General features: G+C 42.5%; 1 protein-coding gene and 1 long non-coding RNA gene across 3 annotated transcripts in view; both read left to right on the top strand.

Annotated features, from left to right (window-relative positions):
- The window catches only part of LOC309528848, a 352,451-nt gene that overhangs the window by 337,785 nt on the left and 1,326 nt on the right, over positions 1–13,340 (top strand). The window lies entirely within an intron of this gene.
- PNO1 (partner of NOB1 homolog) lies at positions 3,709–12,693 on the top strand. Its single transcript, XM_082216533.1, has 7 exons — positions 3,709–3,921; positions 7,641–7,790; positions 8,951–9,034; positions 10,561–10,621; positions 11,134–11,251; positions 11,880–11,950; positions 12,411–12,693. The coding sequence occupies exons 1-7, from the start codon at positions 3,733–3,735 to the stop codon at positions 12,476–12,478; spliced, it is 741 nt and encodes a 246-aa protein (XP_082072659.1). The 5' UTR covers positions 3,709–3,732; the 3' UTR covers positions 12,479–12,693.

Genomic DNA, 13,340 nt, shown 5'->3' with positions numbered 1-13,340 from the left:
AATTCGTGGAAGGCGCGCTTTCTGAGTGGGAAGGGAATCGGTTTCACGTAGGAAGGGCAAAGCACGCGCGACAGAATCGCAGCATCATAGAGAGTTAAAGGGAAAGCTGCATGTGTTGGAATCATACATTTGTAGAGTCATCAATGCAGGAATCTGAACCAAAGCATCCTTGACAGGTGGCCCTCGAACCCCTGCTTTAAAAAGCTCCAAGAAAGAGAATGCACAATTTTCTTCCCAATTTTTTTAAAATTAATTTTCACAACATTATAAACAAACAAACACATAAAACAAGCAAACATAAATCATAACCTTATTAAATATTACACGTATTAACATTATTAAGTGACTTCTTCGCTTCCCCTTCGTTGAATTTCATTGCATGTCCTTTTAACGGTTTTCCAAATCATAGTTCTTAAAATATTTAACCTAAACATTAACATCCTTACATCTTCACATTATGAAATTAAACCTATTAATTAATCACTTAACTTGAATAAAATCCTAAGCCAATTAAGTATCTGCAAGCTGTTTTCAGTTAGTTTAACTTAACATGTTTAACTAAGTAATCATTAAATTTGATCCAATCTTCCTGATCTCCTCCTTCTGGTCGCGGACTTTTCTGGTTAGGTTGGCTAGCTCTGAAAAATCCATCATCTTCATCTGCCATTCTTCTATCGTTGGTAATTCTTGGGTTTTCCACTTTTTAGCTAACAAAATACGAGCGGCAGTTGTGGCATACAAAAATAGTTTTACATCTTTCTTGGGCAATTCCAAACCTGTTATTCCAAGAAGAAAGGCCTCTGGTTTCTTTATAAATGTATATTTCAACATTTTTTCCAGTTCGTTATATATCTTTTCCCAGAGGTCTTTCACCTTGGGGCAGGTCCACCACATATGATAAAATGTTCCTTCCTTTTCTTTACATTTACAACATAGATTATCACAGTTATTGTATATCTTTGCTAATTTTACAGGAGTCAGATACCATCTGTACATCATTTTCATTATATTTTCCTTTAACACAGTACATGCGGTGAACCTGACCCCTTTTGAGAATCCACCATCTTCTGAGGCAGTTCCATTGCACTGTCAAACGGCTCTTGCCGTCAGAAGGTTCTTTCTGATGTGAAGTTGGAATCTCCTTTCTTGTAATTTGAAGCCATTGGTTCGAGTCCTAGCCTCCATGTGGCAGCTCTAGAGATATTTGAAGATGGCTATCATATCTCCTCTCAGCCTCCTCTTTTCCAGGCTAAACATACAGTGGTGCCTCGCAAGACGAAATGAATTCGTTCCGCGAGTTTTGTCGTCTTGCGATTTTTTTCGTCTTGTGACGCACGGTGTCGGGAAAGTTTTGGAAAAGCTTCAAAAATCACCAAAGTCTTTAAAAACCTCAAAAAAGGCTACCACACTGCGTTCTACAAGTTGCTCCTCGAAGTCAAGTCGCAACTGTATTAACGGTGTTAAGAAAAAGGAAACAAACTTGCAAGACGTTTCCGTCTTGCGAAGCAAGCCCATAGGGAAAATCGTCTTGCGAAGCAGCTCAAAAAACAAAAAACCCTTTCGTCTAGCGAGTTTTTTGTCTTGCGAGGCATTCGTCTTGCGAGGTACCACAGTACCCAGCTCCTTCAAGTGTTCCTCATAAAGCTTGATTTCCAGACCCTTGATCACCTTGATTGCCCTCCTGCGCACATGTTCCAGCTTCTCAACATCCTTCTTAAACAGTGGTGCTCAGAACTGGACACAGTATTCCAGGTGGGGTCTAACCAAGACAGAATAGTGTGGTACTATTACAGTGGCGCCCCGCAAGATGAATGCCTTGCAAGACGGAAAACTTGCTAGACGAAAGAGTTTTCCGTTTTGGAGGTGCTTCGCAAAACGAATTTCCTATGGGCTTGCTTCGCAAGACGACAATGTCTTGCGAGTTCCTGCTGGTTTTTTCCCCTCCCCCCCTTTTTCTAAGCCTCTAAGCCGCTTATCAGCTGATGCGATCAGCATATAAGCTGCTAAAAGCCGCTAATAGCGCTAATCCGCTAATCCGTCAATGGGCTTGCTTCGCAAGACGAAAAAACCGCTAGACGAAGAGAATCACAGAACGGATTCTTTTCGTCTTGCGAGGCACCACTGTACTTCCCTTAACCTGGACACTATGCTTCTGTTGATGCAGCCTAGAATAGCATTAGCTTTTTTTGCTGCTGCATCACACTGTTGACTCCTGTTGAACTTGTGGTCTGCTAAAACCCCACATACTTTTCACATGTGCCATTATTAAGCCAGGTGTCCCTATCTTATACAGTGGTACCTCGGGTTACATACACTTCAGGTTACAGACTCCACTAACCCAGAAATAGTACCTTGGGTTAAGAATTTTGCTTCAGGGTGAGAACAAAAATCGTGCAGCGGTGGCACAGCGGCGGCAGGAGGCCCCATTAGCTAAAGTGGTGCTTCAGGTTAAGAATAGTTTCAGGTTAAGAACAGACCTCCAGAATAAATTAAGTTCTTAACCCGAGGTACCACTGTATTTGTTTTGTCGGGTCTCGGGACCGTAATAAAGATTGATTGATTGATTAATTGATTGATATATTGATATTTGTGCGTCTGGTTCTTCCAGCCTAAGTGCAGAACTTTACAATTCTTGCAATTAATTTTGTTAGTTTGAGCCCAGCTCTCTAATCTGTAACGTTCATTTTTAATCCAGATTCTGTTTTCTGCAGCATTAGCTATCTCTCCCAGTTTAGTGTCATCTTCAAATTGGATGAGCTTGTCACTCCCCCCCACAGGATTATGACACACCATTACTGACCATTCTTTGGGTTCAGTCAGTCAACCAGCTACAAATCCACCTAACAGTTACCTTATTAAGTATAGGTAAAGGTAAAGAGACCCCTGACCATTAGGTCCAGTCATAGCCGACTCTGGGGTTGCGGCGCTCATCTCGCTTTACCGGCCGAGGGAGCCAGTGTACAGCTTCCGGGCCATGTGGTCAGCATGACTAAGCCGCTTCTGGCAAACCAGAGGAGCGCATGGAAACGCCATTTACCTTCCTGCCGGAGCGGTACCTATTTATCTACTTGCACTTTGACATGCTTTCGAACTTCTAGGTTGGCAGGAGCAGGGACCGAGCAATGGGAGCTCACCCCACCGCAGGGATTTGAACCGCCGACCTTCTGATCGGCAAGTCCTAGGCTCTGTGGTTTAACCCACAACGCCACCCGCGTCCCTTCATTCAGTATATATGCCCCCTTTTAGATCGGCGTAGAAATTGGATGTACTGTACTGCTTGTTGCTGTTGTTAGTTAATAACAGGCATAGGCAAACTCGTCCCTCCAGATGTTTGGAACTACAGCTCCCATCATCCTTAGCTAACAAGACCAGTGGTCAGGGATGATGGGAGTTGTAGTCCCAAAACATTTAGAGGGCCGGGTTTGCTATGCCTGGTTAATAAGCTCAGTTGGTAGCACAATAAACTCTCAGGGTTTTTGAGGCCTACTTCGGATTCCTGCATTGCAGGGGGTTAGACCAGATGACCCTCATGGTCTCTTCGACATGCATGATTCTACTTTTGTTGTTATTAATTATTGCTACTACTATTCAATGGGGGGGGGCGGGAGGCCGCAAGACGATAGAGAGCGGGAAAGGGGGACACTAGAGCGGCGGAAGTGGCGTCGCGGGCGTGATGACGTTTCTGGAGGCCGCCGGCCCCCCCTTCCTTTCGGCGTGTCCCTCGGACTCGGCATGGAGGGCTCTGCTGGCGAGAGCGGGGTCGCGGCCATGGAGGCGCAGGCGGCCGGCGAAGGCTTCACGCGGGTCCGCAAGCGGAAGCGGCGCGCCTGCGAGCGCCAGGAAGGCGCCATGGAGACGTCCGAGGGCCCTCCGCCCCTCAAGCGGCCGGATTTCCCCCCTCTCCGCGGGGAGGCTCTCGGGGTGAGTCGGGGAGAGGCTCATGGGGGGAGTCGGGCCCTCCAGGCCCTGCATGGGCGGCTCAGGGGCCCCGTCCCGCCTCCGGCTTCGTTTTTATTTCTGTGACCTATTTACTTGATACGCTTATAGAGCTGTGCTCCTTCCAAGGGGCTTCGCGTGGTTTTCCTCCTCATGTAAATCCCCACAACCACCCTGTGAGGTAGGTCAGGCTCAGAGGTAGCGATCGGCCCTACGTCACCCAGTGAGCTTCTTTTCCCCAAAAAAAGATATTTATTAAAGTTTTTAAAGTATAACAGTGAAAATGAAAAATAAAAAGAAACAAAATACAACATAAAAACAGTTAAGAAGCAAATAATTTTCCATAACATATCTTCCTTACGCTTATTTCCCCAGACCTCCTCATACCTCCCTTCTTTGTATTCCACTTCAATTTGTTAGTTCAGCAAATCCTTACCATTAAGCTTTTACCCATTTGTAAACCTTTTTTTTCCCATATCTCCTAAAGCATTACAGCTGGAAACCACTTAGTTTCTATCCAACATCCTTCTAACATTCATTAATTTTACAATATTTCTGTAAATAGACTTTAATTTTCTTCCAGTCTTCTTTCACCAACTCTTCTCCCTGGTCTCGGATTCTGCCAGTCATTTCCGCCAATTCCATGTATTCGATCACCTTCATCTGCCATTCTTCCAGAGTGGGTGTCACCCAGTGAGCTTCGTGGCTGAGGGGGGATTCGAACCCTGCTCTCCCTAATCCGACACACTTCTTCTTCTTTGGCAATCGCTTGTAGCGGAGAAAGACTGTCTTCCGTGAACATGGTCTTAACAGCGAGTCCGTAAGTGACTGTGGAGGCCAATTCTGGACCCACACGTCCTTCCACAGCTCTCCTGATTTCAAATAGCTCACTTAAAGAGGACACACCTAGGTACTTTAATTTAGCTCTTAAGAAATTCTCTTTGAAAGCAGAAGTCAGGTAAAGGTGTTGCCAACTGCATTTTATTGCAATCCTCAAGTGAAGTTAACCATTGTTTTCTCATCCTTTCCAAGACACTTAATTTGAATGAGGCCTGGAACTGGTTTGAAATGCAATATTATTCATATTCTTATTATTGTTGTTGTTGTTTAGTCGTTTAGTCGTGTCCGACTCTTCATGACCCCATGGACCAGAGCACGCCATGCACTCCTGTCTTCCACTGCCTCCCACAGTTTGGTCAAACTCATGCTGGTAGCTTCGAGAACACTGTCCAACCATCTCGTCCTCTGTCGTCCCCTTCTCCTTGTGCCCTCCATATTTCCCAACATCAGGGTCTTTTCCAGGGAGTCTTCCCTTCTCATGAGGTGGCCAAAGTACTGGAGCCTCAGCTTCAGGATCTGTCCTTCCAGTGAGCACTCAGGGCTGATTTCCTTCAGAATGGAGAGGCTTGATCTTCTTGCAGTCCATGGGACTCTCCAGAGTCTCCTCCAGCACCATAATTCAAAAGCATCAATTGTTTGGCGATCATCCATCTTTATGGTCCAGCTCTCACTTCTGTACATCACTACTGGGAAAACCATAGCTTTAACTATACGGACCTTTGTCAGCAGGGACATAGTTTTCCGGGCGGAAGTTGGTCACGGTGAGCCTGTTCCAAATTTGCCTTCGTCTTAGCACGTTTCTCCCTTGCGTCCTGAGTTCGAGTGTCTTCAAAGCCCATGACACCTTTGGTAAAGGCTGTTCTCCAATTGGAGCACTCACAGGCCAGTGTTTCCCAATTGTTGGTGTTTATACTACATTTTTTTTTAGATTTGCCTTGAGACAGTCTTTAAACCTTTTTTTGTTGACCACCAGACCCTTTCAATTCATTTTTAAGTTAGAGTAGTTGCTTTGGAAGACGACAATCAGGCATCCACACAACATGACCAGTTCAACGAAGTTGATGTTGAAGAATCATTGCTTCGACACAGGTGATCTTTGCTTCTTCCAGTACACTTGCATTAGTTCATCTGTCTTCCTAAGTGATGTGTAAAAAAATTAATGGAACCTTTCGAAGAGTTGGAAACATTAGTCACTGCACTACGCTTTCTGCACGATGATCATACATGAAGATCTTACATCACGTTATGGGAAATCTTTGGGTATTGCAATTCCTGGGTGCAGCTATCATTTTCAAGTGAAGTACAGTTGGTTTTTCCCACCGCACTTTGTGCCAGGAGTCATACAGGTCTGGAGGGTGTCAACACAAGAACAGGCTCCGCATCTGTGGAATGCTCTCTCCAGGGACGTTCGCCTGGCACCTTCATTACGCATCTTTAGGCACCAGGCAAAAACGTTCCTTTTTAACCAGGCCTTTGGTTGATGGGGAGCGTATTAGGTTGTTGCTGCTTTTATTTTGATTATGTATTTTGTGGTTTTAGATTTTGATTTTATTCTGTGCACTGCCCTGCAGGTAAAGGACAGTATATAAATAATAATTAATTCAATAATTAAAATAGATGGCCCCCTGGGTACCTCCCAACTCTATAATTCTATGAGTCTGCGTTTTGAGATGTAACGGGCACTTGTATCACAGTGAATTACTTGACACGGGGTACTGTGATTAGACCTTGATTTGGTTCAGTGCTCGAAACTGCACAGGCTCCAGTTGCGTTTTGCGACTGGTGTGGGTCCATTTGCTACCAACAAGTGAAGATGTCTTGTCGCCAGTTTTGGCAATGGACATCTCCATCTGGCTGGCGTGTTTTCTGCTTCAGACATGCCCCCACATGCCCCGGCATCAAGAGACACTGCTGCCAGCTGGCTGATCTTTGGACATCTTGTCCTTATTTTATTCTTGATTGTTTTATTTGATGTTTTAATGTGTTGTAAACCACTTTGATTTTTTTCTCTTTAAAATATAAAGCAGAATAGAAATGAAATTAATAATAATAACAATAACCTTATTGTGGAGGGGAATGGCAACTAAACAGTATGTTGTGGCAACTGTAACCTGGTGATTAACTTACATTTCTTAGTTTCTGACACTAGTTTGGTTCTGCATTCTGATGCAAATCCTGCTTTGGCCAGTGCAGGTCATTCAATGGGTTATGATCAAAACTTAAATTCTTGGCTAGGTTTTTGCTGTTATTCTGCCTCCCCATTTCTGAATTCATGGGTGTTGCAGGGAGACAAATTATGGTTGAAAATTGTCATTTTGGAAGGATTCAACATTCAGTATGTGAATATTCACCAAACCTGAATCTTGGTTAGAGTTAGGGGAAGTGGTAGCATGTACTATGTTTACTCTAAACTTTTGCTATACAGCCTAGTTTCTCAACTCTGTTTGATCATTCTGAATAAGTTCTGTCTTCACTAGAATATATTGTTATGGGATGATTTTCCTTCTATGTTTCTGTACTGCTTGTTAGGTCAGTATAAACTTGGTTACCAATTCTGAACAACAACAACCTCTCAGATTTAAAGTAAAAGTTTCTAGCAAAAATAAGTCAACTGGGCTTACTAGCCACAGTTTTCCTAAGGTTACTGAAAGCAAAACATTAAGATAATCATTGAATTGAATACTTAGAGTAATTTTACTTGTCATGCAATTTAGATTCTGGTGCAAAGGGATCTTATTTATTTGTACACATAGGAATTTATATACTGCATTAAAAAAAAGCTTTCTCAGGGAAATGTACAGTTGATATAATAAAAATGCTTAAAACCAACATTTCTTTCTTTCTTGTTTGGTCTTTTATTACAGGGTGGAAAAGGTGAAGTGAGGAAAATTTCTGTACCACCAAACAGATACACACCTCTGAAAGAAAACTGGATGAAAATTTTTACGCCTATTGTAGAACACTTACAGCTTCAAATTAGGTTTAATTTAAAAACAAGGAATGTAGAGATAAAGGTGAGCTGTAGGATGTGTTTTCCTAGAACGTATAATGGTAAGCCATCGTGACCAAAGAGTGTACAGGGGCACAATGCTCATTTGTGCCTACCCCTCTACTTTCACCTGTGTCTCCTCATGCCAGGAGGAATAATTGATAGATAGGAAAGGCTTGAAAACCTGACTGCTGAACTAATCCCATGTCCATTCTAATTAAACTATGAGTTAAGGGGCAAATTTAGTCACAAGCAGACAATTGGCTGTCCCAAATTCAGCATGCCCTTTGCTGCCCAGAATGTGTTGAGCAGAATTGATGGTAGCAAAGAGGGAGGTGCTAGTTAATGTATGAGGTCTTTGGCCCTGGGATGAGGAGAACTGCCTGCAATCAAGCAGCCTCTCTTCCCATGTCATGTCATCTGGTGCTTTGTAAAGTAGGAGGGCCTAGTATTTGCTATTTAATGAAAGCATGTCTCTCCCCCCCCCCCTTTAGCTGAAAAGGGCTCACACAGCAGTTACAGGCTAAAAAGACGTGACACGAAAGCAGGGTGGGAGACAGGGTCAGGCCCTAGTTCCTAGTGAAAAAGTTCAGCAGGTAGTAGTGGGCTGGATTTAAGCACTCTAGTCTCAGCAGTGCCATTTGGTGGCTGGCATTGGAGCCGTTGCGGCAGATCTCAGATAAAGCTGAAACCAGACAGGATGGATTCTCCTGTTTAACTAGCTGAATTAAATAACGAAGCCATTGGGGCAGAGTCATTGAGGTTAGTGGATAAATCAGTGCTGTAGAAGTTCCATTAATCTCAGGAGAACCTCACTTATTTCTTAGCAACACAATGATACAACAACTTAGATCTGAGCCATTCATCATGGAGAGTTACCGTAACTTTCAATGCGGAATAAAACTTTCAATGCAGAATGACTTTACAAAATCATTATGTATTGTTGAAGAGTGTTTTTGTAAGGGTAAATATAATACAGATTTAGGAATGGGTAAAATTAAGGTGAAGTTGACCATTGGGAGTTGTCAGCATATGCTTCTGTAGGAGGAAGAACAGGGTCGCCTTTGTGTTAATGGAAGCACAGAGCTTGGTTTTTAAGCTGAATGATGTAGAGAAGAGCAGCTTGTATACTAAATCTCCCAGCGCTCCATTGCCCAAACCTTAACAACTTATTTTCTCTTCTAGACTTGTAAAGAAACAAAAGACGTAGGTGCTTTGACAAAAGCAGTTGATTTTGTGAAAGCTTTTCTACTTGGATTTCAAGTTGAGGTGAGTTACTTGTTTTTAAACAGATTCTCTGGCATGCATAGGGTAAAGGATTTCTTTTGTCTTTTGAACAATGGAGATTTAACAATCTGTTATCCAAATGAAGAAATTGACTTTGTATTGTTGTGCTGTGTTCCAGGCATCCCTGCACTGAGATTTGCATGCTTGACTTTCATGTATAATTTCTGTTTTAGAATTTATTAAAGCTGTTTTCTTTGGGGTGCTTTGTATTCAAAAGGGGAATATGTTTTGCCAGAGTGGATGTTTCCAGGTTTTTAAAACAAAGATGTAAAGGTGATGGTTTAAAAATAGGAGCAAAAGTACCAGGTTAATACTAACTTTGTAAAGTTTTCCTTAATATTTGCTAATATGCCTTAATCCTCCTGTTGTGGAACTTGTATTTTTAAAAGCTACAAATGATAGCCAACTGTGGTGTCCCCCATGTAGTGGGCTTTTGGTAGTGAGACATCCCTTCTTCCTCCTGCATTCTCCATGCCCACCAACCCCCCCCAAAAAAAATCTGTTTAAGGGTTGAGGTGAAGGAATGGGTTTCTGTGCAGTCAGTCTGAAATGGGACCCAAACTCCACATTTTTCCTTCTCCAAGGGAGCATTTCTAAAATGCATTAACTTGAGCTCTTGAGTCAATGTATAAACAGAAAACCCAGCTGTATAAACAGTGCTCAAAGCCCTCTCCCTTATCAGTCCGTGATGGCAATGAGTGGCCTTGCCAGTTCCGAGTAGAGCAGGGATGGCACGTCTGGGTCTTATCTTACATCCTGACCACAAAGATGCACAGACCTTGTCAAGTCTGACAAGAGACCCGGGAACGGCGCCAGGAGTTGGTGACCTCCTGCCCCAAGATAAGACTATAGGAACAGGAACAACCTTTTATGGTCAAGAGTGCCAGAACAGGAACAACTGTTTATGGTCATGGATGTCAATTTACGTGTATAAGCTGACGTGCTTGGATTCCTGGGGAAGGGGGGAAGAGGGTGCCTGGAGGATAAATATTCTGCATGAAATTTCTCATTTCTTTGGACTTGCTGTGGACTTACCACGCAAGTGCCTTCTGCTATCCGGAGAGCAGAATAAACTCTTTCTCTGAATCAACCTCGGTGTCATTTGACTTCCTTCCTCCCATCCGGGAGCAACGCAGACCCCACCAGTCAGTAAAGTCTAAGAAGGCTACAGAGGAACCCCATAGGACAGATTGGGGGAGCAAAGGAAGAAGTCCCCATCACACCTGCTGTTGTGACATTGCCTCGCCCTTTATATCCTGGGTTCTTCAACCCTCCGTGAGCCATTTTCACAGGACTGTCAATCACTGGATGTCACCCACGTCAGGTGACCCATTTTAGCCATGCTGCAAAGGAAAATTCAGAAGCTGCTGCCAGTCAGTTCTATTTTTGTTCTAATTTTCATACTGTCCCTAATTAGGTTCTGTGCCTGACCTGTAAGATTACTGTTTTTTTGAGAAGTATTTTTTTGTTTCTTATACGAAGTTTCAAATTCCACAACTCTCTTCCAGGATGCACTTGCTCTCATCAGATTAGATGACCTTTTTCTGGAATCCTTTGAAGTAACAGATGGTGAGTCTTCCATTTTTAAGGTCTTGTGTTTTCAAAACCTCAGTATAGGTGCATTTTTTCCATTACTGAGGGATGTGTAAACACTTACACTTAAGTAACAAACGCTACTGCTCACTATTAAAATGAAAGACTGTTTTAAATATCATTTTCCTTCACTCTTATAACAACACATAAAATGATTGCAGAGCTTGTGTGTCCTTAACTTTAGTTGTCTTATCTCCCTGTTAAAGCTTGCAGCCTTAGTTTTAACAGTTAATAGTTTTAAGTGTTATTAATTTCAAACAGCTTGCTTCAATTTGATTATTCATTTTGGAATAAACATTTAAAAGTATTTCATTCTCATGTGGTTCTCTGTGATCTCCTATTCAAGAGATTAACTTGGTTCACAGCTACTGAGCATTGGTTGTGCAACATCGCATTCACGCATATCATTCATTGAGCCCAGAACAAACTTATTTACGACTAGTTGGAAAAAATTGTACGATGAAGTAACATTTACCTTTTCTCTTTAGTCAAGCCGTTAAAAGGAGATCATCTTTCTAGAGCAATAGGAAGAATTGCTGGGAAAGGTGGAAAAACAAAATTCACTATTGAAAATGTGACCAGAACACGAATAGTTCTTGCAGACTCGTAAGTATAATCCAGTAGCCTATAACATTTTTGTGGTATGAATATGAATTGGTGTACTTTCATGCAACGTTCTGTCTGGACAAGACTTTAAAAAAGTGATTGTAGGGGACCCTGAATAGGCAGTAAGATGCTATCTGGCTACGTCATTTACTAGGCAGCTGATGAAACCTCTAGGTATATTTTCTCAGCGATTTCAAATAGCTACGTATGTTTTCTTGTGGCATTTATTCCTCATGAAACAGCTGTATTATACAGCGCTAAGTAAAGAATGGATTAGCCCCAATTAAGATGGATTCTTCAGCTGCCGCTGCCGCCCCCCTCAGTGTGCTACGGTAGATGGTGTGGTGGTTATCATGCAGTGCAGCAAAGTGGATCTGAAATGAAGTAGATGAGGACAATACGATGCCATGGCTACTTTTAATGCTTAGGATTAGAAAGAGCTGAGCATCTTGATAGATGACTGAAATCTCTTCTTATGGAGGCACAGTTCAGTTGGGTGCTGATTCTACCAATGTGAGACTGTTTGGTCCTTTGGGGTCACTAAAAATATTTTTTTCAAGTATTAGTCAAATATTCCTAAATACTGTACATTCCACATGTAAAGTAAAACTTCTTATTTTCATTACAGGAAAGTTCATATTTTAGGGTCTTTCCAGAATATTAAAATGGCACGAACAGCAATCTGCAACCTCATCTTAGGTAAGCCTCTTTTAACAAAAAGAAATCTGAATTTAAAGAGCCCTGCTTTGGGCTAGGACTTTTAACTGGCTTTGCTTCTATTGATGGCAGAGACAGTACATTTCTGAGCAGAAATAATTACTTATGACTTTAATAATCCAAAATGGTAGTAAGAGCTAGGTATAACCATTAGTACCCATACAGAAGGAAATTAGGTTCAGAGGCGGCTTTTGTACTACTATCTACAGGGCTATGCATCTCTAAATACTTGTTTGAAAGCTGCTTCTTTTGAATATATTTTACTCAGGGTTTTATCTATTTTTAATCCTTTATCATTTTTCCTATTCCTTAGCAGAATGACTTTTGTGTGCACGTTCATCTTATGTTTTAGGATTAAGATCAATATTGGTATCAATTATATTTTCATTTTAAGTGCTGAATTTCATTATCAGCAGTACTAATACTTTGCTTTCTTCTCCAGGAAGTCCTCCATCAAAGGTTTATGGCAATATTAGAGCAGTGGCCAGCAGAGCAGCAGAAAGGTTTTAAGACGAACAATGCTGGATTTGAAGCTAAATGGATTTTCTGTACAATGACTCGTATACAGAAACAGTGGGACTGAAAAAAAAAGCCTTTGGCAACTCTTCGCTCCAACATGGGTGTAGGAAAGAGTGTAACTCTGTTCTCCAGCAGACATATTGTCTGATGAGCATATGTAATAAAGATGGCAAGCAAAGGTTTTGCTATAGCCAACTTGCCTAACACCTCAGTGTTTCAACGTGAATGTCCAATTTAATAATTCTATGCAGTGATCCCACAATAGTACTTGTATCCTAGCGATGTTCGGTAGCAAATGTTGGACCAGTGAGATGTGTGTTGACATGGAAACTCACCTCCACCACTGATACCCCTCAAATTAGAAACTAGCCATAGTCTGTTTACTGTGTTCGGACTATGACAGTTTTAAACACTGCATTAGATGGCTAATTTACATCTCTTCTTAGTAGGACACAATGCACCCGATAAACTAGGGTGTGAAGAATTATTGTAGGGTAGCTTAAGTATTGTGAATAACAAAGGTAAAGGGACCCCCGACCATTAGCTCCAGTCGTGACCAACTCTGGGGTTGCGGCGCTCATCTCACTTTACTGGCCGAGGGAGCCGGCGTACAGCTTCCGGGTCATGTGGCCAGCATGACTAAGCCGCTTCTGGCGAACCAGAGCACCGCACGGAAACGCCGTTTATCTCCCCGCCGGAGCGGTACCTATTTATCTACTTGCACTTTGACTTGCTTTCGGGCCAGTCTTGACAGACTCTGGGGTTGTGTGCCCATCTCACTCAAGAGGCCGGCAGCCAGCGCTGTCCGGAGACACTTCCGGGTCACGTGGCCAGCATGACAAAGCTGCATCTG

Source organism: Podarcis vaucheri, assembly GCF_965113315.1.
Source record: "Podarcis vaucheri genome assembly, chromosome: 3".
Classification (NCBI taxonomy): domain Eukaryota; kingdom Metazoa; phylum Chordata; class Lepidosauria; order Squamata; family Lacertidae; genus Podarcis; species Podarcis vaucheri.
Note: the sequence above shows the minus strand (reverse complement) of the source record. Positions and strands in the feature narration are given on the sequence as shown.

Excerpts from the sequence above, each read along its gene's own strand:
- PNO1 (XM_082216533.1), top strand. The coding sequence starts at position 3,733 with ATGGAGGGCTCTGCTGGCGAGAGCGGGGTCGCGGCCATGGAGGCGCAG. Across the intron at positions 3,922-7,640 it reads TCCGCGGGGAGGCTCTCGGG|GGTGGAAAAGGTGAAGTGAG; the intron begins GTGAGTCGGGGA and ends CTTTTATTACAG. Across the intron at positions 7,791-8,950 it reads CAAGGAATGTAGAGATAAAG|ACTTGTAAAGAAACAAAAGA; the intron begins GTGAGCTGTAGG and ends TTTCTCTTCTAG.